The 20,997-nt window shown below is 51.5% G+C and overlaps 1 protein-coding gene across 6 annotated transcripts in view; it reads left to right on the top strand.

Annotated features, from left to right (window-relative positions):
• LOC122543814 (rho-related BTB domain-containing protein 1) overlaps positions 1-20,997 on the top strand; it is a 374,953-nt gene that overhangs the window by 130,695 nt on the left and 223,261 nt on the right. For 5 of the 6 annotated variants that reach the window (XR_015758733.1, XM_087992354.1, XM_087992360.1 and 2 more), the window contains exons 2-3: positions 1,757-1,950; positions 10,944-11,047. Coding sequence is in view for 4 of the 6 variants with exons in the window: in XM_087992354.1 (XP_087848480.1) it covers positions 1,759-1,950; positions 10,944-11,047 (296 nt within the window). In the remaining 2 variants the exon portion in view is untranslated. Of the gene's footprint in view, positions 1-1,756; positions 1,951-10,943; positions 11,048-20,997 lie in introns of those variants that run through there. The other variant, XM_087992374.1, reaches the window with a different exon arrangement.

Here is a 20,997-nt window from a genome sequence, read left to right as displayed (position 1 = left end):
CTGGTTGTGTGTGTCAGTGTGTGTCTCTGTGTGTGTGTGTCTGTGTGTGTGTCAGTGTGTGTCTGTGTATGTGTGTGTCAGTGTGCCTGTGTGTGTGTCTGTGTATGTGTGTGTCAGTGTGTCTGTGTGTGGTTGTGTGTGTCTGTGTGTGTGTCTGTGGTTGTGAGTGTATGTGTGTGTCAGTGTGTCTGTGTATGTGTGTGTCAGTGTGCCTGTGTGTGTGTGTCTGTGTATGCCTGTGTGTGTGTCTGTGTGTGTCTGTATGTGCGTATGTGTCTGTGTATGTGTGTGTCAGTGTGTCTATGTGTGTGTCTGTGTCAGTGTATGTGTGTGTCAGTGTGCCTGTGTGTGTGTGTCTGTGTATGTGTGTGTCAGTGTGTCTGTCTGTGGTTGTGTGTGTCTGTGTATGTGTGTGTCAGTGTGTCTGTGTTTGTCTGTGTGTGTGTCTGTGTATGTGTGTGTCAGTGTGTCTGTGTGTGGTTGTGTGTGTCTGTGTGTGTGTCTGTGGTTGTGTGTGTCTGTGTATGTGTGTGTCAGTGTGTCTGTGTATGTGTGTGTCAGTGTGTCTGTCTATGTCTGTGTGTGTGTCTGTGTATGTGTGTGTCAGTGTGTCTGTGTATGTCTGTGTATGTGTGTGTCAGTGTGTCTGTGTATGTCTGTGTGTGTGTCTGTGTATGTGTGTGTCTGTGTGTGTCTGTGTGTGTGTGTCAGTGTATGTGTGTGTCAGTGTGTCTGTGTGTGTGTCTGTGTGTGTGTCTGTGTGTGTCTGTGTATGTCTGTGTGTGTGTCTGTGTGTGTGTGCGTGTCTGTGTGTCTGTGCATGTGTATGTCAGTGTGTCTGTGTATGTCTCTGTGTGTGTCAGTGTGTGTCTGTGTGTGTCTGTGGTTGTGTGTCTCTGTGTGTGTGAATGTATGTGTGTGTCTGTGGTTGTGTGTGTATGTGTGTGTCAGTGTGCCTGTGTATGTCTCTGTGTGTCAGTGTGTGTCTGTGGTTGTGTGTCTCTGTGTATGTGTATGTGTGTGTCTGTGGTTGTGTGTCTCTGTGTGTGTGAATGTCTGTGTGTGTCTATCTCTGTCTGTGTGTCTCTGTTTGTCTATCTGTCTGTCTCTGTTTGTCTGTCTGTGTGTCTCTGTCTATGTGTCTCTGTTTGTCTGTCTGTCTCTGTCTGTCTCTGTTTGTCTGCCTGTGTGTCTCTGCCTGTCTGCCTGTTTGTTTGTCTGTGTCTCTGTCTGTTTGTCTGCCTGTGTGTCTCTGTCTGTCTGTGTGTCTGTCTGTCTCTGTCTGTCTCTGTTTGTATGTCTCTGTCTGTCTGTGTGTCTCTATCTGTCTCTGTCTGTCTGTCTGTCTGTCTGTGTGTCTCTGCCTGCCTCTCTTTCCCTCTCTCTCCCTCTCTCCCCCACCCTCTCCCTTTCATGCTCCCTGGAGTACTGGCTGAAAGCTGATTCCTTCCACTCCTTTTCCAGTGGTTTCTGTAATATTGTCTCCACCCTATTCACTGTTTGTCTCCACTCCTGCGGTTGTGTTTGTTTGCTGTTACATTGAGGCTGGTTTCTCTCCTGTATTTTCTCATGTTTTACCTTCGTCCCTCCAGCCTGAATTAGATCATACTTTAATGTTGATCAGAGAAGCAGAAACCACACACGAGCCCAGTTAATAAGAGTGGGATCAAAGGGTGGAACTCAGGGTGCAGTGGAGACAGTCGGTGGGAGACAGTTTGATGTTCACTAAATGACTGTTTCTGCTTTGTATTTACAGTAATGGACATCGATGTAGACTACGAGCGACCGAACGTAGAAACAATTAAATGTGTCGTAGTTGGAGACAATGCAGTGGGAAAGACAAGGCTGATTTGTGCCAGAGCCTGTAATGCCACCTTAAGCCAGTACCAGCTGCTAGCTACACATGTGCCCACTGTTTGGGCAATTGACCAGTATCGGGTCTGCCAGGAGGTAAGTCAGACTCTGTTGCTGAATACTGCAGGCCAGGGTGTCTTATATTACCATAGATTCATACAACCCAAAAGGAGACCATGCAGCCCAACCTGCCTATGCTGGCTTTCTGAAGGAGTTGTGTGATTAGTCCTGTAGTCCAGCTTTCTGCCTACACTTCTACAAACCCTTATGAAAGCTCCTTTTATTCCAGTACCAATTTGACAATGTGTTCCTGATCTTAACTACCTTCTGCATGAAGTAATGTCTTCTAACTTGCTGTGGAGTTCCCTTGTCAGTTGGTGTGAAGTGTATAAACCCATTTGACAGAGCAAAGAGTTCCTCCCTCTAACAAAATACCAGTACATTTGAAGAAGATATTTTATATAAGTGGCGAGTAATTATATTAATTATATTCTGTACTAATAATACCTTATGGAAGGAAAACAATCCTAGTTTCTCTAATCTCTTAATGTAACTCATGTTCTTCGTCACAGGTGTCAGCCCATATATATTTCCTTTATGCTTGCAAGCAACAGAATTTAAATCCTTATATTCCAAATCCACAATATCTTGGAGGGTGAGAAAAATCATGGGCTACTTGACCAGGGATCCCTGAACATTGTGGGCAGGGCAGGTTTTGTTTTCATTCGTGAGGTAAGGCTGTTGCTGGCTGTATTTGTTGAACCAGATAGGTTTTTGGGACGAGGCTGAACAGGCTGGGGCTGTTTTCCCTGGAGCGTCGGAGGCTGAGGGGTGACCTTATAGAGGTTTACAAAATTATGAGGGGCATGGATAGGAGAAATAGACAAAGTCTTTTCCCTGGGATCGGGGAGTCCAGAACTAGAGAGCATAGGTTTAGGGTGAGAGGGGAAAGATATAAAAGAGACCTAAGGGGCAACTTTTTCACTCAGAGGGTGGTACGTGTATGGAATGAGCTGCCAGAGGATGTGGAGGAGGCTGATATCTGGTCAGCATGGACGGGTTGGACTGAAGGGTCTGTTTCCATGACTCTATAACATTACCTGAATTATTAGTCCACCAACATTTAATAGGGTAATTCGAAAGGAATACTGGAGGCTTGCCTTTCTCAGTGAGAGATGGATGATCAGAGCAGGGCAGTGATGTTGGTGAGGCCACAGCTGGAGGACTGTGGGCAGTTCTGGTCCCCACGCGGTAGGGCGGATGGGATTGTACTGGAGGGGGTACAGAGGGAGATTCACCAGGATATTGTCTGGGATGGAACATTTCAGCGATGAAGGGAGGCTGGTGTTCTTTGGGGCAGAGATGGTTGGGGGGGGTAATTGAGGTGGATAAGATTATGAGGAGCATGGACAGGGGGGATAGAAAGTAGCTGGTCCCCTTCATCAAAGGGTCAATACCAACAGGGCAGAATTAAAATGTGTTTCACCCAGAGGCTAATAAGTATCTGGAATGTCAATGCTATTGGCCTAGAGCAGGAATGTGGGACTAGGCACATTGGCAAGATTCAAATACAGGATCAGAATGTTTCCTGGGTCGATGTACTAATGGTCTAGTGATAATACCACTCAGTCATCGCCTCCCCACCAGGTGAATTAGTATTAGCAAGTGAAGAGATGGCAGATGAATTGAACAGATACTTTTAAAATTCATTAATGAGATGAGGGCCTTACAAGCTAGGCCAATATTTATTACCCATCCCTGATTGCCCAGAGGGCAGTTAAGAGTCAACTCCATTGCTGTGGGTCTGGAGTTATGTGTAGGCCCAGACCAGGTAAGGATGGCAGTTTCTTTCCCTGAAGGGCATGAGTGAACCAAATGGGTTTCTCCTGACAATTGACAACAGTCATCTTCAGACTACTAACTCCAGATATTTACTAAATTAAAATTCCACGATCTGTCATGGCAGGATTTGAACCCGGGTCCTTGGAGTTTATCTGGGTCTCTGGATTAATGGGCTTGTGATAATACTACTAGGTCATTACCTCCCCATAGAAAGGATGCAAATAACTAGAAAGGAAATAATGTCAAATATAGAGATGGAAGGCAGGCACAATGAACAAGAACAGGCCCTTCGTCTACCGAGAATTCAGCAATACATGATGTGGAGACGCTGGTGTTGGACTGGGGTGGACAAAGTTAAAAATCGCACAACACCAGGTTATAGTCCAACAGGTTTCTCTGGAAACACTAGCTTTCCGAGCGCTGCTCCTTCATCAGGAGGTTGATGCTGCTGATCCTGACGATGGAGCGTCACTCCGAAAGCTGGTGTGCTTCCAAATAAACCTGTCAGACTATAACCTGGTGTTGTGGGATTTTTAACTTCCAACACATGATGCCTTCCTAAACTAAAAATTTTTTGTCTTCACGTGGTCCATATCCTGCTATTCCTTGTTTATTCAGAAGATACAAAAGTTTAAAATCAGATCCAAACAGATTCTTTGCTGCTGTGATCAGAATTAGAAACGGATCTCTCACATATTAGAGCTGAACATTGTCTGTACCTTTTTTCCAGCTGTAACACTATGTTCTGTTTCTCTGATGTACTTATGTAAGGTATGATTTGATGCAAAACAATATGTTTCAGTTCATATGACAATAATAAATCCAATCAAAATCAAATCAGCTCACCGTGTATCTCATCTGGCTTCAAACTTTGTACCAGCCTGCCATTGTCAAAGTCAAAATAATTATGGTCAGCAGGGGGCAGATTGTTGGAACTGCATTCAGACTTCTGATTAAATCTCCCCTCAGTCTGCTCTGGTATAGGGAGAACACCCAGCCTATCCAATCTTTCTTCACAGCTGCATTTTTCCAATCTGACAGCATCCTCATAAATCTCTTCCTCTTATCCAGTGGAATAATAAAGAGACTCAAACTTCACACAGAACTGAACTAGCAGCCTTGTTAATTATTTATATCATTCCAGCAGAATCTCTTTCCTCTTCTATCCTATACTTCAACTAATCAAGGAAAGGTTTCCATTTTCCTCCTTAACCATCTGGTCAACCGGTCATGTTACCTTGAAGACCCTGTGCAGATGCACTCCGAAGGCCCTCACTCCCTCAACACCTTTCATTATGTTCCCTTAATTGTGTCTTCCTGTGCACTAGAGAAGATCAACATTAGCAAGATCGCATTACTTAAAGTTAGAGAGGTCCATTTATCATTCCTGTTCATTCCTGATGAAGGGCTATGCCTGAAACATCGACTCTCCTGCTCCTCGGATGCTGCCTGACCTGCTGTGCTTTTCCAGCACCATGCTCTCGATTCTGATCTCCAGCGTCTGCAGTCCTGAACCTGGATGTTATAGAGTCATAGAGATATACAGCACGGAAATAGACCCTTCGGTCCAACCCGTCCATGCCGACCAGATATCCCAACCCAATCTAGTCCCACCTGCCAGCACCTGGCCCATATCCCTCCAAACCCTTCCTATTCATATACCCATCCAAATGCCTCTTAAATGTTGCAATTGTACCAGCCTCCACCACATCCTCTGGCATCTCATTCCATACACATACCACCCTCTGAGTGAAAATGTTGCCCCTTAGGTCTCTTTTATATCTTTCCCCTCTCACCCTAAGCCTATGCCCTCTAGTTCTGGACTCCCCGATCCCAGGGAAAAGACTTTGTCTATTTATCCAATCCATGCCCCTCATAATTTTGTAAACCTCTATAAGGTCACCCCTCAGCCTCCGACGCTCCAGGTAAAACAACCCCAGCCTGTTCAGCCTCACCCTGTAGCTCAGATCCTCCAACCCTGGCAACATCCTTGTAAATCTTTTCTGAACCCTTTCAGGTTTCACGACATCTTTCCGATAGGAAGGAGACCAGAATTGCACGCAATATTCCAACAGTGACCTAACCAATGTCCTGTACAGCCGCAACATGACCTCCCAACTCCTGTACTCAATACTCTGACCAATAAAGGAAAGCATAACAAACGCCTTCTTCACTATCCTATCTACCTGCGACTCCACTGACAAGGAAGTTTCATGGTGAAACTTATTCATTCTTTTGAAGGAGTGATGGGAACTATCTTTCAATAGTATTTTCTGAGAAGCTGTGACTGTGAGACTCCATTGTCAACATTTGCATGATTAGTGGCTTGACCACACGTGCTGAATATCAGAGCAACCGATAGGGTCCAGAATATTCTATGCTTTAGCCTTTTGCCTTCAAGAATAACCCATCGGCCAAAGTGTTTCTTTTTCCAGAGAGTGAACCTTTTCAGAGAACTATTGGGTCAGTCAGTGGGGGAAATCTAGTTACAGATGAATTAGATTCATGGGAGATTTGGCTGGCAACATGTAGTTGATTGGTCTGTGGAGAGGTGCCCACTCAGCAATGCTGCGGCTCACTGCCTGCTGACTGCTCTGTGATTAGCTTTCCAGGGCAGGAACAGCTTGTCAAAGTGAACATTTGAGAGAAAAAGAGCCATTAGACCCCTGCCAGAACCACATCTGTTCTCTCCTCTACAGTGGAAATCACCTTAAGCTTGAAAAATGGCAGTTTATTTTTCTCTCTGTTCCTGTCTGTATTTGTCTGCGCTTTGGGGGGAGTTTAAAAGGAGGTTAGAGTTTTTATTAGTAGAGTTCTTTGCTGTCGGTTCACAGTTTCTTTTACCTGTAATTAGTACCTATCAATTTAGAAAGAAAACGTAATTCATGTTCAGTTCTGAAACCTGGTGTGTGCTTTCCACAACCTGGGTCTAAAGGACAGGGATAGTGGGGAATCTGTGATGACTGCAGGGATAAGGGACTTGATTCCAAGGGAACTATCCCAGAGAGTGGTTTAAGCATTTATACTTCTCTTTTATTGACTTTGATGTTAACCAGTTATTCTCCCTTTGTTGAATGAATTTTGTTTTGATAATAAACCAATAATTTGTGTTTATTAAGGTTCATAGATGTTTTTATTGAAAATCTGATATAGCTAAGACGCATTATTGGTTACCTTGGGAACTGAGATGTTGTGACCTGTGAAATGCTAATATTGGGGTGTGACAGTGCACACACCTCCAGCCTCACAATGGTGTCAGCTCTCTTTGGGAGAGACCCTTTATTCCAGAGCAGGCTCAATGGGCTGAATAGCCTTTGTCTACATCTGATTCGTATGTTTGTACCTTCTGACAAAAATCAACCAAGTTAATTAGACATGACCTTGACTAATCTTCATTTACCCATCCCCTCTCATTACATGCCTATGACTAAGGTTAGATTATCTCGCCAATATTTACTCATCTGTTCCTCACTCCCTTTCTGAACAAAGGTAGAGCATTCGCAGTCCTCTGGCACCACACCTGTATCAGCTGAAGATTGGAAAGTGTGTGATTTCCTCCCTGGCTTTTTCCAGCAGCTTGGGTTCATTTCACTATCTCCCTTTGTCACCTCAACTCCACTTTCCTAACGATCCCTGGTAACCTTTCAACCTCTTGTTTGTTGAGAATTTGTTTTTATTAATTTTGTGGGATGTGAGTGTCGCTGGCTGGGCCCAGTATTTATGACCCCGTCCCTAGTTGCCCCTTCTTGAATCGCTGCAGTCCATGTGCTGTTGGTTGACCCACAATGCTGTAAGGGAGGGAATTCCAGGATTGTGAACGGTGTTATATTTCTAAGTCAGGATGATGAGGGTCTTGGCGGGGAACTTACAGCTGATGGCATTCCATGTATCTGCTGCTATTGTCCTTTTAGGTGGAAGTGGTTGTGGGTTTGGAAGGTGCTGTCTGAGGATCTGTGGTGAATTTCTGCAGTGCATCTTGGACAAATGATAGATAGGTTTTTAGGGAGTCAGGAGGTGAGTTACTCATGGCAGTATTCCTAGCCTCTGACCTGCTGTTGTAACCTCTGTGTTTATGTGGTGAGTCCTGTTGAGTTTCTGGTCAATGATAATCCCCAGGAGCTTGGTAGTGGGGATTCAATGATGGCAACACTGTTGAATGCCAAGGGCTGGTGGTTTGATTGTCTCTCATTCGTGATGGCCATAACCTAGCATTTGTGTGGCACGAATGTTACTTGCCTCTTGTCAGCCTCGATATTGTTCCTGAAGAAGGGCCTGTGCCCGAAACGTCGAATCTCCTGTTCCCTGGATGCTGCCTGACCTGCTGTGCTGTTCCAGCAATAAAGTTTCAACTTTGATCTCCAGCATCTGCAGACCTCACTTTCTCCTTGGATATTGTTCAGGTCTTGTTGTATTTGAACATGGACTGCTTCAGTATCTGAGGAGTTGCAAATGGTGGTGAACACTGTACAATCATCAGCGAGCATCCCCACCTCTGACCTTATGATGGAGGGAAGGTCATTGATGAAGATACCGAAGATTGTTGAGCCTAGGACACTACCCTGAGGAACCCTTGCAGAGATGTCCTGGAGCTGAGATGACAGACCCTCCACAACCACAACCATCTTCCTTTGTGTCAGGTATGACTCTAACCAGCGGAGTGTTTGAACCCTGACACCCAGTGAGTCCAGTTTTGCCCGGGCTCCTTGATGCCACACTCAGTCAAATGCAGCCTTGATATCAAAGGCTGTCACTCTCCCCTCCCTCTGGAATTCAGCTCTTCTGTCCATGTTTGACCCAAGGTTGGAATGAGGTCAGGAGTTGAGTGACCCTGGGGGAACCCAAACCGGGCGTCACTGAGCAGGTGCTGTTTGGTAGCTCTGTTACTGACCCCTTCCATCACTTTACTGAGGATGGAGAGTAGATTGATTGGGCGGTAATTGGCCGGGTTGGGTTTGTCCTGCTTTTTATGTACAGGACATACCTGGGCAATTCCCCACATTGTCAGGTAGATACCAGTGTTGGAACTGTACCAGAACCGCTATCCAAATGAGTTGTAATTTCATCCTTTATAATAGACTCCAGCATCTTTCCCACCACTGAGGTCAGACTAACTGGTCTATAATTCTCTGTTTTCTCTCCCTCCTTTCTTAAAAAGTGGGACAACATTAGCCACCCTCCAACCCACAGGAACTGATCCTGAATCTATAGAACATTGGAAAATGATCACCAATGCATCCACGATTTCTCGAGCCACCTCCTTCAGTACTCTGAGATGTAGACCATCAGGCCCCGGGGACTTATCAGCCTTCAGACCTAACAGTCTCTCCAACACCAAGTCCTGGCAAATATAAATTCCCTTCAGTTCAGGTCCTTCAGCCACTGTTACCTCAGGGAGATTGCTCGTGTCTTCCCCAGTGAACACAGATCTGAAGTATCAATTCAACTCTTCTGCCATTTCCTTGTTCCCCGTAATAAATTCCTGTCTATCACTTACTACTTGGCACGAAGTAGTCCTGTTTGGTAGCTTCACCAGGCTGACACCTCACCTGCAGGTATGCCTGGTGCTGTTCCTGGCATGTCCTCCTGCACTCTCCAGGCTTGATCCCCTGGCTTGGTGGTAATGGTTGAGTGGGGGATATGCCAGGCCATGAGGTTACAGATTGTGCTGGAGTACAGTTCTGCTGCTGTCGGTGGCTCACAGTGCCCCATGGATGCCCAGTCTTGAGTTGCTAGATCTTAGCGAGTTTTGAAAAGATTTGTAGCTCAGGTTGAGGTTCTGGATGTAGATTTGCTCACTGAGCTGGGAGGTTCATTTCCAGATGATTTGTCACCATACTAGGTAACATCTTCAGTGAGGCCTCCAGACAAAGCACTGCTGATTATTCCTGCTTTCTATTTATATGTTTGGGTTTCTTTGGGTGGGTGGTGTCACTTCCAATGGTGATGTCACTTCCTGTTCCTTTGCTCAGGGGGTGGTAGATGGGGGTCTAACTCGATGTGTTTGTTGAGAGAGTTCCGGTTGGAATGCCATGCTTCTAGGAATTCTCGTGCGTGTCTCTGTTTGGCTTGTCCTAGGATGGATGTGTTGTCCCAGTCAAAATGGTGACCTTCCTCATCCGTATGTAAGGATACTAGTTGGTGAGTTGGTGATTATGTATCCTGGTGGCTAATTTTCTGCCTGTTTGTCTAATGTAGTGTTTGTTACAGTCCTTACACGATATTTTGTAAATGACATTAGTTTTGCTTGTTGTCTGTATAGGGTCTTTGAAGTTCATTAGCTGCTGTTTTAGTGTGTTGGTGATTTTGTGGGCTACCACATCAACTAGCCACAAGTGACATTACCCTCTCTCACTAGTATCCTCACATACGGATGAGGAAGGACACTACTCCGACTGGGACAACACATCCATCCTAGGACAAGCCAAACAGAGACACGCACGAGAATTCCTAGAAGCGTGTCATTCTAACCGGAACTCTCTCAACAAACACATCGAGTTAGACCCCATCAACCACCCCCTGAGAAAAAGAACAGGGGGTTCCTATGGTGATTACGTCACCATAGGAAATGACATCACCAGGGAAAATGACATCACCAACCCAAAGAAACCCAAACATATAAATAGAAAGCTGGAATCATCCGCTGTGCTTTGTCTGGAGGCTCACTGAAGATGTTTCCTGGAATGGTGACGAAATGTCTGAAAATGAACCTTCTTGTTAGATCTGTTGAAGTCTGTCCCATTTAGCAGGGTGACAGTGCCTCACAACACAATGGAGGGTATTCTCAATGTGAAGGTGGGACTTTGTCTCCACAAGGACAGTGCGGTGGTCACTCTCACCGATACTGTCATGGTCAGATACATCTGCAGCCAGAGATTGGTGAGGATGAGGTCAGTATGGTTTTCCCTCTTGTTGGTTCACTCCCCACCTGCCGCAGACCCAGTCTAGCAGCAATGTCCTTGAGGTTACCCCAGTGAATCTCCTCTACACCCTTTCCAGTGCAATCACATCCTCCCAGTAATGTGGCGACTGGAACTGCAAACAAGATTTTATCTGTGGCGTAATCAGGTTGGAACAGGATTTGCCAACTCCTATATTCTACCCCTGCCTGCGTTAATGAAGCTCCACGTGCTGTATGCCATCTTTCCCACCCTGACTACCTGTGCTGACACTGTTAGGGATCTGTGTACTTTCACACCAAAATCTTTCTGTAGCCTTACTCTATCCTATTCCATCTTTGTGTTGTGAAGGTTCTGGAACGATCGCGAGATGTTGTTGATGAAGTTCCAGTTTCTCTTCGACTTTGGGATACCTTTGGTGATCATCACAAAGATCGTCGCTTTGCATATGGCCGGTAAGGTAGAAGGGTAGCATGCTCTTCTCAGAGACATTTGTGTGATGTTGACATGGTGGCCTGTTTCTGTGCTGTATCTCACCATCACTGTATTACATTGAGAAGGTCACATGTACTCAAATGTGAAAAGTGCAAAACCACTTGGAGCACAAAGATGCCTGAATACAGCTTTTTCTGTTACATTTTGTAGAAAAAAGAGAAGTTAAAAAGTCCAGAGTTGCAGATTTTAGGAATAAGTTATAAAATGGAGAAAAATAAAAGTCAGAACCACAGACTTCCAAGCCAGTCCATGCTGGCACTTAGCATCCAATCTACACGGGGCCTTAGCTCCAGTCTACACGGGGCCTTAGCTCCAGTCTACACGGGGCCTTAGCTCCAGTCTACACGGGGCCTTAGCTCCAGTCTACACGGGGCCTTAGCTCCAGTCTACACCAAGCCTTAGCTCCAATCTACACAGGGCCTTAGCTCCAGTCTACACGGGGCCTTAGCTCCAGTCGACACCGATTCTTAGCTCCAATCTACACGGGGCCTTAGCTCCAGTCTACACCGAGCCTTAGCTCCAGTCTACACCGAGCCTTAGCTCCAGTCTACCCGGGGCCTTAGCTCCAATCTACACGGGGCCTTAGCTCCAGTCTACACGGGGCCTTAGCTCCAATCTACACCGGGCCTTCGCTCCAGTCTACACGGGGACTTAGCTCCAGTCTACACCGGGCCTTAGCTCCAGTCTACACCGAGCTTTAGCTCGTCTACATGGGGCCTTAGCTCCAGCCTACACCAGGGCCTTAGATCCAGTCTACACAGGGCCTTAGCTCCAGTCTACACCGAGCCTTAGCTCGTCTACATGGGGCCTTAGCTCCAGTCTACACCGGGCCTTAGCTCCAGTCTACACCGAGCCTTAGCTCCAGTCTACATGGGGCCTTAGCTCCAGTCTATACCGAGCCTTAGCTCCAGTCTACACGAGCCTTAGCTCCAGTCTACACGGGGCCTTAGCTCCAGTCCACACCGGGCCTTAGCTCCAGTCTACACGGGGCCTTAGCTCCAGTCTACACCGGGCCTTAGCTCCAGTCTACACGGGGCCTTAGCTCCAGTCCACACCGGGCCTTAGCTCCAGTCTACACGGGCCTTAGCTCCAGTCTACACCGAGCCTTAGCTCCAGTCTACACCGGGGCCTTAGCTCCAGTCTACACCGAGCCTTAGCTCCAGTCTACACGGGGCCTTAGGTCCAGTCTACACCGAGCCTTAGCTCCAGTCTACACGGGGCCTTGGCTCCAGTCTACACGGGGCCTTAGCTCCAGTCTACACGGGGCCTTAGGTCCAGTCTACACTGGGCCTTAGCTCCAGTCTACCTGGGGCCTTAGCTCCAATCTACACCGGGCCTCAGCTCTAGTCTACATGGGGCCTTAGCTCCAGTCTACACCGAGCCTTAGCTCCAGTCTACACGGGGCCTTAGCTCCAGTCTACACCGAGCCTTAGCTCCAGTCTGCACGGGGCCTTAGCTCCAGTCTACACGGGGCCTTAGCTCCAGTCTACACCGGGGCCTTAGCTCGAGTCTACACGGGGCCTTAGCTCCAGTCTACACTGGGCCTTAGCTCCAGTCTACCTTGGGCCTTAGCTCCAATCTACACCGGGCCTTAGCTCTAGTCTACATGGGGCCTTAGCTCCAGTCTACACCGAGCCTTAGCTCCAGTCTACACGGGGCCTTAGCTCCAGTCTACACCGAGCCTTAGCTCCAGTCTGCACGGGGCCTTAGCTCCAGTCTACACTGGGGCCTTAGCTCCAGTCTACACGGGGCCTTAGCTCCAGTCTACACGGGGCCTTAGCTCCAGTCTACACCAAGCCTTAGCTCCAATCTACACAGGGCCTTAGCTCCAGTCTACACGGGGCCTTAGCTCCAGTCGACACCGATTCTTAGCTCCAATCTACACCGGGGCCTTAGCTCCAGTCTACACCGAGCCTTAGCTCCAGTCTACACCGAGCCTTAGCTCCAGTCTACCCGGGGCCTTAGCTCCACTCTACACGGGGCCTTAGCTCCAGTCTACACGGGGCCTTAGCTCCAGTCTACACGGGGCCTTAGCTCCAATCTACACCGGGCCTTAGCTCCAGTCTACACGGGGACTTAGCTCCAGTCTACACCGGGCCTTAGCTCCAGTCTACACCGAGCTTTAGCTCGTCTACATGGGGCCTTAGCTCCAGTCTACACCAGGGCCTTAGCTCCAGTCTACACAGGGCCTTAGCTCCAGTCTACACCGAGCCTTAGCTCGTCTACATGGGGCCTTAGCTCCAGTCTACACCGGGCCTTAGCTCCAGTCTACACCGAGCCTTAGCTCCAGTCTACATGGGGCCTTAGCTCCAGTCTATACCGAGCCTTAGCTCCAGTCTACACGAGCCTTAGCTCCAGTCTACACGGGGCCTTAGCTCCAGTCTACACCGGGCCTTAGCTCCAGTCTACACCGGGCCTTAGCTCCAGTCTACACGGGGCCTTAGCTCCAGTCTACACCGGGGCCTTAGCTCCAGTCTACACGGGGCCTTAGCTCCAGTCTACACCGGGGCCTTACCTCCAGTCTACACCCGGCCTTAGCTCCAGTCTACACGGGGCCTTAGCTCCAGTCTACACGGGGCCTTAGCTCCAGTCTACACTGGGGCCTTAACTCCAGTCTACACGGGGCCTTAGCTCCAGTCTAACGGGGCCTTAGCTCCAGTCTACACGGGGCCTTAGCTCCAATCTACACGGGGCCTTAGCTCCAGTCTACCCGGGGCCTTAGCTCCAGTCTACACCGGGGCCTTAGCTCCAGTCTACACCGGGGCCTTAGCTCCAGTCTACACCGGGCCTTAGCTCCAGTCTACACCGGGCCTTAGCTCCAGTCTACACGGGGCCTTAGCTCCAGTCTACGCCGGGGCCTTAGCTCCAGTCTACACGGGGCCCTGGCTCGAGTCTACACGGGGCCTGAGCTCCAGTCTACACGGGGCCTTGGCTCCAATCTACACGGGGCCTTAGCTCCAGTCTACACGGGGCCTTAGCTCCAGTCTACACCGGGGCCTTAGCTCCAGTCTACACGGGGCCTTAGCTCCAGTCTACACCGGGGCCTTACCTCCAGTCTACACCCGGCCTTAGCTCCAGTCTACACGGGGCCTTAGCTCCAGTCTACACGGGGCCTTAGCTCCAGTCTACACCGGGGCCTTAACTCCAGTCTACACGGGGCCTTAGCTCCAGTCTAACGGGGCCTTAGCTCCAGTCTACACGGGGCCTTAGCTCCAATCTACACGCGGCCTTAGCTCCAGTCTACCCGGGGCCTTAGCTCCAGTCTACACCGGGGCCTTAGCTCCAGTCTACACCGGGGCCTTAGCTCCAGTCTACACCGGGCCTTAGCTCCAGTCTACACCGGGCCTTAGCTCCAGTCTACACGGGGCCTTAGCTCCAGTCTACGCCGGGGCCTTAGCTCCAGTCTACACGGGGCCTTAGCTCCAGTCTACACGGGGCCTGAGCTCCAGTCTACACGGGGCCTTAGCTCCAATCTACACGGGGCCTTACCTCCAGTCTACACGGGGCCTTAGCTCCAGTCTACACCGGGCCTTAGCTCCAGTCTACACCGGGCCTTAGCTCCAGTCTACACCGAGCCTTAGCTCCAGTCTACATGGGGCCTTAGCTCCAGTCTATACCGAGCCTTAGCTCCAGTCTATACCGAGCCTTAGCTCCAGTCTACACGAGCCTTAGCTCCAGTCTACATGGGGCCTTAGCTCCAGTCTACACCGGGCCTTAGCTCCAGTCTACACGGGGCCTTAGCTCCAGTCTACACCGAGCCTTAGCTCCAATCTACACCGGGCCTTAGCTCTAGTCTACACGGGGCCTGAGCTCCAGTCTACACCGGGCCTTAGCTCCAGTCTACACAAGCCTTAGCTCCAGTCTACACCGGGCCTTAGCTCCAGTCTACACCGAGCCTTAGCTGCAGTCTACACCGAGCCTTAGGTCCAATCTACACCGGGCCTTAGCTCTCGTCTACACTGGGCCTTAGCTCCAGTCTACACAGGGCCTTAGCTCCAGTCTACACGGGGCCTTAGGTCCAGTCTACACAGAGCCTTAGCTCCAATCTACACGGGGCCTTAGCTCCAGTCTACATGGGGCCTTAGCTCCAGTCTATACCGAGCCTTAGCTCCAGTCTACACGAGCCTTAGCTCCAGTCTACACGGGGCCATAGCTCCAGTCTACACCGGGCCTTAGCTCCAGTCTACACCGGGCCTTAGCTCCAGTCTACACGGGGCCTTAGCTCCAGTCTACACGGGGCCTTAGCTCCAGTCTACACGGGGCCTTAGCTCCAGTCTACACTGGGCCTTAGCTCCAGTCTACCTAGGGCCTTAGCTCCAATCTACACCGGGCCTTAGCTCTAGTCTACATGGGGCCTTAGCTCCAGTCTACACCGGGCCTTAGCTCCAGTCTGCACGGGGCCTTAGCTCCAATCTACACGGGGCCTTAGCTCCAGTCTACACCGGGGCCTTAGCTCGAGTCTACACGGGGCCTTAGCTCCAGTCTACACTGGGCCTTAGCTCCAGTCTACCTTGGGCCTTAGCTCCAATCTACACCGGGCCTTAGCTCTAGTCTACATGGGGCCTTAGCTCCAGTCTACACCGGGCCTTAGCTCCAGTCTGCACGGGGCCTTAGCTCCAATCTACACGGGGCCTTAGCTCCAGTCTACACCGGGGCCTTAGCTCGAGTCTACACGGGGCCTTAGCTCCAGTCTACACTGGGCCTTAGCTCCAGTCTACCTAGGGCCTTAGCTCCAATCTACACCGGGCCTTAGCTCTAGTCTACATGGGGCCTTAGCTCCAGTCTACACCGGGCCTTAGCTCCAGTCTGCACGGGGCCTTAGCTCCAATCTACACGGGGCCTTAGCTCCAGTCTACACCGGGGCCTTAGCTCGAGTCTACACGGGGCCTTAGCTCCAGTCTACACTGGGCCTTAGCTCCAGTCTACCTTGGGCCTTAGCTCCAATCTACACCGGGCCTTAGCTCTAGTCTACATGGGGCCTTAGCTCCAGTCTACACCGGGCCTTAGCTCCAGTCTGCACGGGGCCTTAGCTCCAATCTACACGGGGCCTTAGCTCCAGTCTACACCGGGGCCTTAGCTCGAGTCTACACGGGGCCTTAGCTCCAGTCTACACTGGGCCTTAGCTCCAGTCTACCTTGGGCCTTAGCTCCAATCTACACCGGGCCTTAGCTCTAGTCTACATGGGGCCTTAGCTCCAGTCTACACCGAGCCTTAGCTCCAGTCTGCACGGGGCCTTAGCTCCAGTCTACACGGGGCCTTAGCTCCAGTCTACACAGGGCCTTAGCTCCAGTCTACACCGGGCCTTAGCTCCAGTCTGCACGGGGCCTTAGCTCCAGTCTACACTGGGGCCTTAGCTCCAGTCTACACGTGGCCTTAGCTCCAGTCTACATGGGGCCTTAGCTCCAATCTACACGGGGCATTACCTCCAGTCTACACGGGGCCTTAGCTCCAGTCTGCACCGAGCCTTAGCTCCAGTCTTCACGTGGCCTTAGCTCCAGTCTACACGGGGCCTTAGCTCCAGTCTACACCGGGGCCTTACACCAGTCTACACGGGGCCTTAGCTCCAGTCTACACGGGGCCTTAGCTCCAGTCTAACGGGGCCTTAGCTCCAGTCTACACGGGGCCTTAGCTCCAATCTACACGGGGACTTAGCTCCAGTCTACACGGGGCCTTAGCTCGAGTCTACACCGAGCCTTAGCTCCAGTCTACATGGGGCCTTAGCTCCAGTCTATACCGAGCCTTAGCTCCAGTCTACACGAGCCTTAGCTCCAGTCTACATGGGGCCTTAGCTCCAGTCTTCATCGGGCCTTAGCTCCAGTCTACACGGGGCCTTAGCTCCAGTCTACACCGAGCCTTAGCTCCAATCTACACCGAGCCTTAGCTCCAATCTACACCGGGCCTTAGCTCTAGTCTACACGGGGCCTTAGCTCCAGTCTACACCGGGCCTTAGCTCCAGTCTATCCAAGTCTTAGCTCCAGTCTACACCGGGCCTTAGCTCCAGTCTACACCGGGCCTTAGCTCCAGTCTACACCGAGCCTTAGCTCCAGTCTACACCGAGCCTTAGGTCCAATCTACACGGGGCCTTAGCTCCAGTCTACACCGAGCCTTAGGTCCAATCTACACGGGGCCTTAGCTCCAGTCTACACCGGGGCCTTAGCTCCAGTCTGCACGGGGCCTTAGCTCCAGTCTGCACGGGGCCTTAGCTCCAGTCTACACGGGGCCTTAGCTCCAGTCTACACGTGGCCTTAGCTCCAGTCTACACGGGGCCTTAGCTCCAGTCTACACCGAGCCTTAGCTCCAGTCTACACCGGGGCCTTAGCTCCAGTCTACACGGGGCCTTAGCTCCAGTCTACACGGGGCCTTAGCTCCAATCTACACCGAGCTTTAGCTCCAGTCTACATGGGGCCTTAGCTCCAATCTACACGGGGCCTTAGCTCCAGTCTACACGGGGCCTTAGCTCCAGTCTACACCGAGCCTTAGCTCCAGTCGACACCGGGGCCTTAGCTCCAGTCTACACGGGGCCTTAGCTCCAGTCTACACGGGGCCTTAGCACCAATCTACACCGAGCCTTAGCTCCAGTCTACACCGGGGCCTTACCTCCAGTCTACACCCGGCCTTAGCTCCAGTCTACACGGGGCCTTAGCTCCAGTCTACACGGGGCCTTACCTCCAGTCTACACGGGGCCTTAGCTCCAGTCTACACGGGGCCTTAGCTCCAGTCTACACCGAGCCTTAGCTCCAGTCGACACCGGGGCCTTAGCTCCAGTCTACACGGGGCCTTAGCTCCAGTCTACACGGGGCCTTAGCTCCAATCTACACCGAGCCTTAGCTCCAGTCTACACCGGGGCCTTACCTCCAGTCTACACCCGGCCTTAGCTCCAGTCTACACGGGGCCTTAGCTCCAGTCTACACGGGGCCTTAGCTCCAGTCTACACCGGGGCCTTAGCTCCAGTCTACACGGGGCCTTAGCTCCAGTCTACACCGGGGCCTTACCTCCAGTCTACACCCGGCCTTAGCTCCAGTCTACACGGGGCCTTAGCTCCAGTCTACACCGAGCCTTAGCTCCAGTCGACACCGGGGCCTTAGCTCCAGTCTACACGGGGCCTTAGCTCCAGTCTACACGGGGCCTTAGCTCCAGTCTACACGGGGCCTTAGCTCCAGTCTACACCGGGCCTTAGCTCCAGTCTACACCGAGCCTTAGCTCCAGTCTACACCGGGGCCTTACCTCCAGTCTACACCCGGCCTTAGCTCCAGTCTACACGGGGCCTTAGCTCCAGTCTACACGGGGCCTTAGCTCCAGTCTACACCGGGGCCTTAGCTCCAGTCTACACGGGGCCTTAGCTCCAGTCTACACCGGGGCCTTACCTCCAGTCTACACTGGGCCTTAGCTCCAGTCTACACGGGGCCTTAGCTCCAGTCTACACGGGGCCTTAGCTCCAGTCTACACCGGGGCCTGAACTCCAGTCTACACGGGGCCTTAGCTCCAGTCTAACGGGGCCTTAGCTCCAGTCTACACGGGGCCTTAGCTCCAATCTACACGGGGCCTTAGCTCCAGTCTACCCGGGGCCTTAGCTCCAGTCTACACCGGGGCCTTAGCTCCAGTCTACACCGGGGCCTTAGCTCCAGTCTACACCGGGCCTTAGCTCCAGTCTACACCGGGCCTTAGCTCCAGTCTACACGGGGCCTTAGCTCCAGTCTACGCCGGGGCCTTAGCTCCAGTCTACACGGGGCCTTAGCTCCAGTCTACACGGGGCCTGAGCTCCAGTCTGCACGGGGCCTTGGCTCCAATCTACACGGGGCCTTACCTCCAGTCTACACGGGGCCTTAGCTCCAGTCTACACCGGGCCTTAGCTCCAGTCTACACCGAGCCTTAGCTCCAGTCAACATGGGGCCTTAGCTCCAGTCTATACCGAGCCTTAGCTCCAGTCTATACCGAGCCTTAGCTCCAGTCTACACGAGCCTTAGCTCCAGTCTACATGGGGCCTTAGCTGCAGTCTACACCGGGCCTTAGCTTCAGTCTACACGGGGCCTTAGCTCCAGTCTACACCGAGCCTTAGCTCCAATCTACACCGGGCCTTAGCTCTAGTCTACACGGGGCCTGAGCTCCAGTCTACACCGGGCCTTAGCTCCAGTCTACACAAGCCTTAGCTCCAGTCTACACTGGGCCTTAGCTCCAGTCTACACAGGGCCTTAGCTCCAGTCTACACGGGGCCTTAGGTCCAGTCTACACAGAGCCTTAGCTCCAATCTACACGGGGCCTTAGCTCTAGTCTACACGGGGCCTTAGCTCCAGTCTACACCGGGGTTTAGCTCCAGTCTACACGGGGCCTTAGCTCCAGTCTACACCGAGCCTTAGCTCCAATCTACACCGGGCCTTAGCTCTAGTCTACACGGGGCCTGAGCTCCAGTCTACACCGGGCCTTAGCTCCAGTCTACACCGGGCCTTAGCTCCAGTCTACACCGAGCCTTAGGTCCATTCTACACCGGGCCTTAGCTCTCGTCTACACTGGGCCTTAGCTCCAGTCTACACTGGGCCTTAGCTCCAGTCTACACGGGGCCTTAGGTCCAGTCTACACAGAGCCTTAGCTCCAATCTACACGGGGCCTTAGCTCTAGTCTACACAGGGCCTTAGCTCCAGTCTACACCGGGGCTTAGCTCCAGTATACATGGGGCCTTAGCTCCAGTCTACACCGAGCCTTAGCTCCAATCTACACCTGGCCTTAGCTCCAGTCTACATGGCGCCTTAGCTCCAGTCTACACCGGGGCCTTAGCTCCAGTCTACACCGGGCCTTAGCTCCAGTCTACACCGGGCCTTAGCTCCAGTCTACACGGGGCCTTAGCTCCAGTCTACACCGAGCCTTAGCTCTAGTCTACATGGGGCCTGAGCTCCAGTCTACACCGGGCCTTAGCTCCAGTCTACACAAGCCTTAGCTCCAGTCTACACCGGGCCTTAGCTCCAGTCTACACCGAGCCTTAGCTGCAGTCTACACCGAGCCTTAGGTCCAATCTACACCGGGCCTTAGCTCTCGTCTACACTGGGCCTTAGCTCCAGTCTACACTGGGCCTTAGCTCCAGTCTACACGGGGCCTTAGGTCCAGTCTACACAGAGCCTTAGCTCCAATCTACACGGGGCCTTAGCTCTAGTCTACACAGGGCCTTAGCTCCAGTCTACACCGGGGCTTAGCTCCAGTATACATGGGGCCTTAGCTCCAGTCTACACCGAGCCTTAGCTCCAATCTACACCTGGCCTTAGCTCCAGTCTACATGGCGCCTTAGCTCCAGTCTACACCGGGGCCTTAGCTCCAGTCTGCACGGGGCCTTAGCTCCAGTCTACACGTGGCCTTAGCTCCAGTCTACATGGGGCCTTAGCTCCAATCTACACGGGGCCTTAGCTCCAGTCTACACGGGGCCTTAGCTCCAGTCTACACCGAGCCTTAGCTCCAGTCTACACGGGGCCTTAGCTCCAGTCTACACTGGGGCCTTAGCTCCAGTCTACACGGGGCCTTAGCTCCAGTCTACACTGGGGCCTTAGCTCCAGTCTACACGGGGCCTTAGCTCCAGTCTACACCGAGCCTTAGCTCTAATCTACACGGGGCCTTAGCTCCAGTCTACACGGGGCCTTAGCTCCAGTCTACACCGAGCCTTACCTCCAGTCTACACGGGGCCTTAGCTCCAGTCCACACAGGGCCTTAGCTCCAGTCTACACCGGGGCCTTAGCTCCAGTCTGCACGGGGCCTTAGCTTCAGTCTACACCGGGGCCTTAGCTCCAGTCTACACGTGGCCTTAGCTCCAGTCTACATGGGGCCTTAGCTCCAATCTACACGGGGCCTTAGCTCCAGTCTACACGGGGCCTTAGCTCCAGTCTAACGGGGCCTTAGCTCCAGTCTACACGGGGCCTTAGCTCCAGTCTAC

Source organism: Chiloscyllium plagiosum, unplaced genomic scaffold (genome assembly GCF_037043375.1).
Source record: "Chiloscyllium plagiosum isolate Xiang-an unplaced genomic scaffold, Cpla_swu_hap1 HiC_scaffold_1, whole genome shotgun sequence".
Lineage (NCBI taxonomy): Eukaryota > Metazoa > Chordata > Chondrichthyes > Orectolobiformes > Hemiscylliidae > Chiloscyllium > Chiloscyllium plagiosum.
Note: the sequence above shows the minus strand (reverse complement) of the source record. Positions and strands in the feature narration are given on the sequence as shown.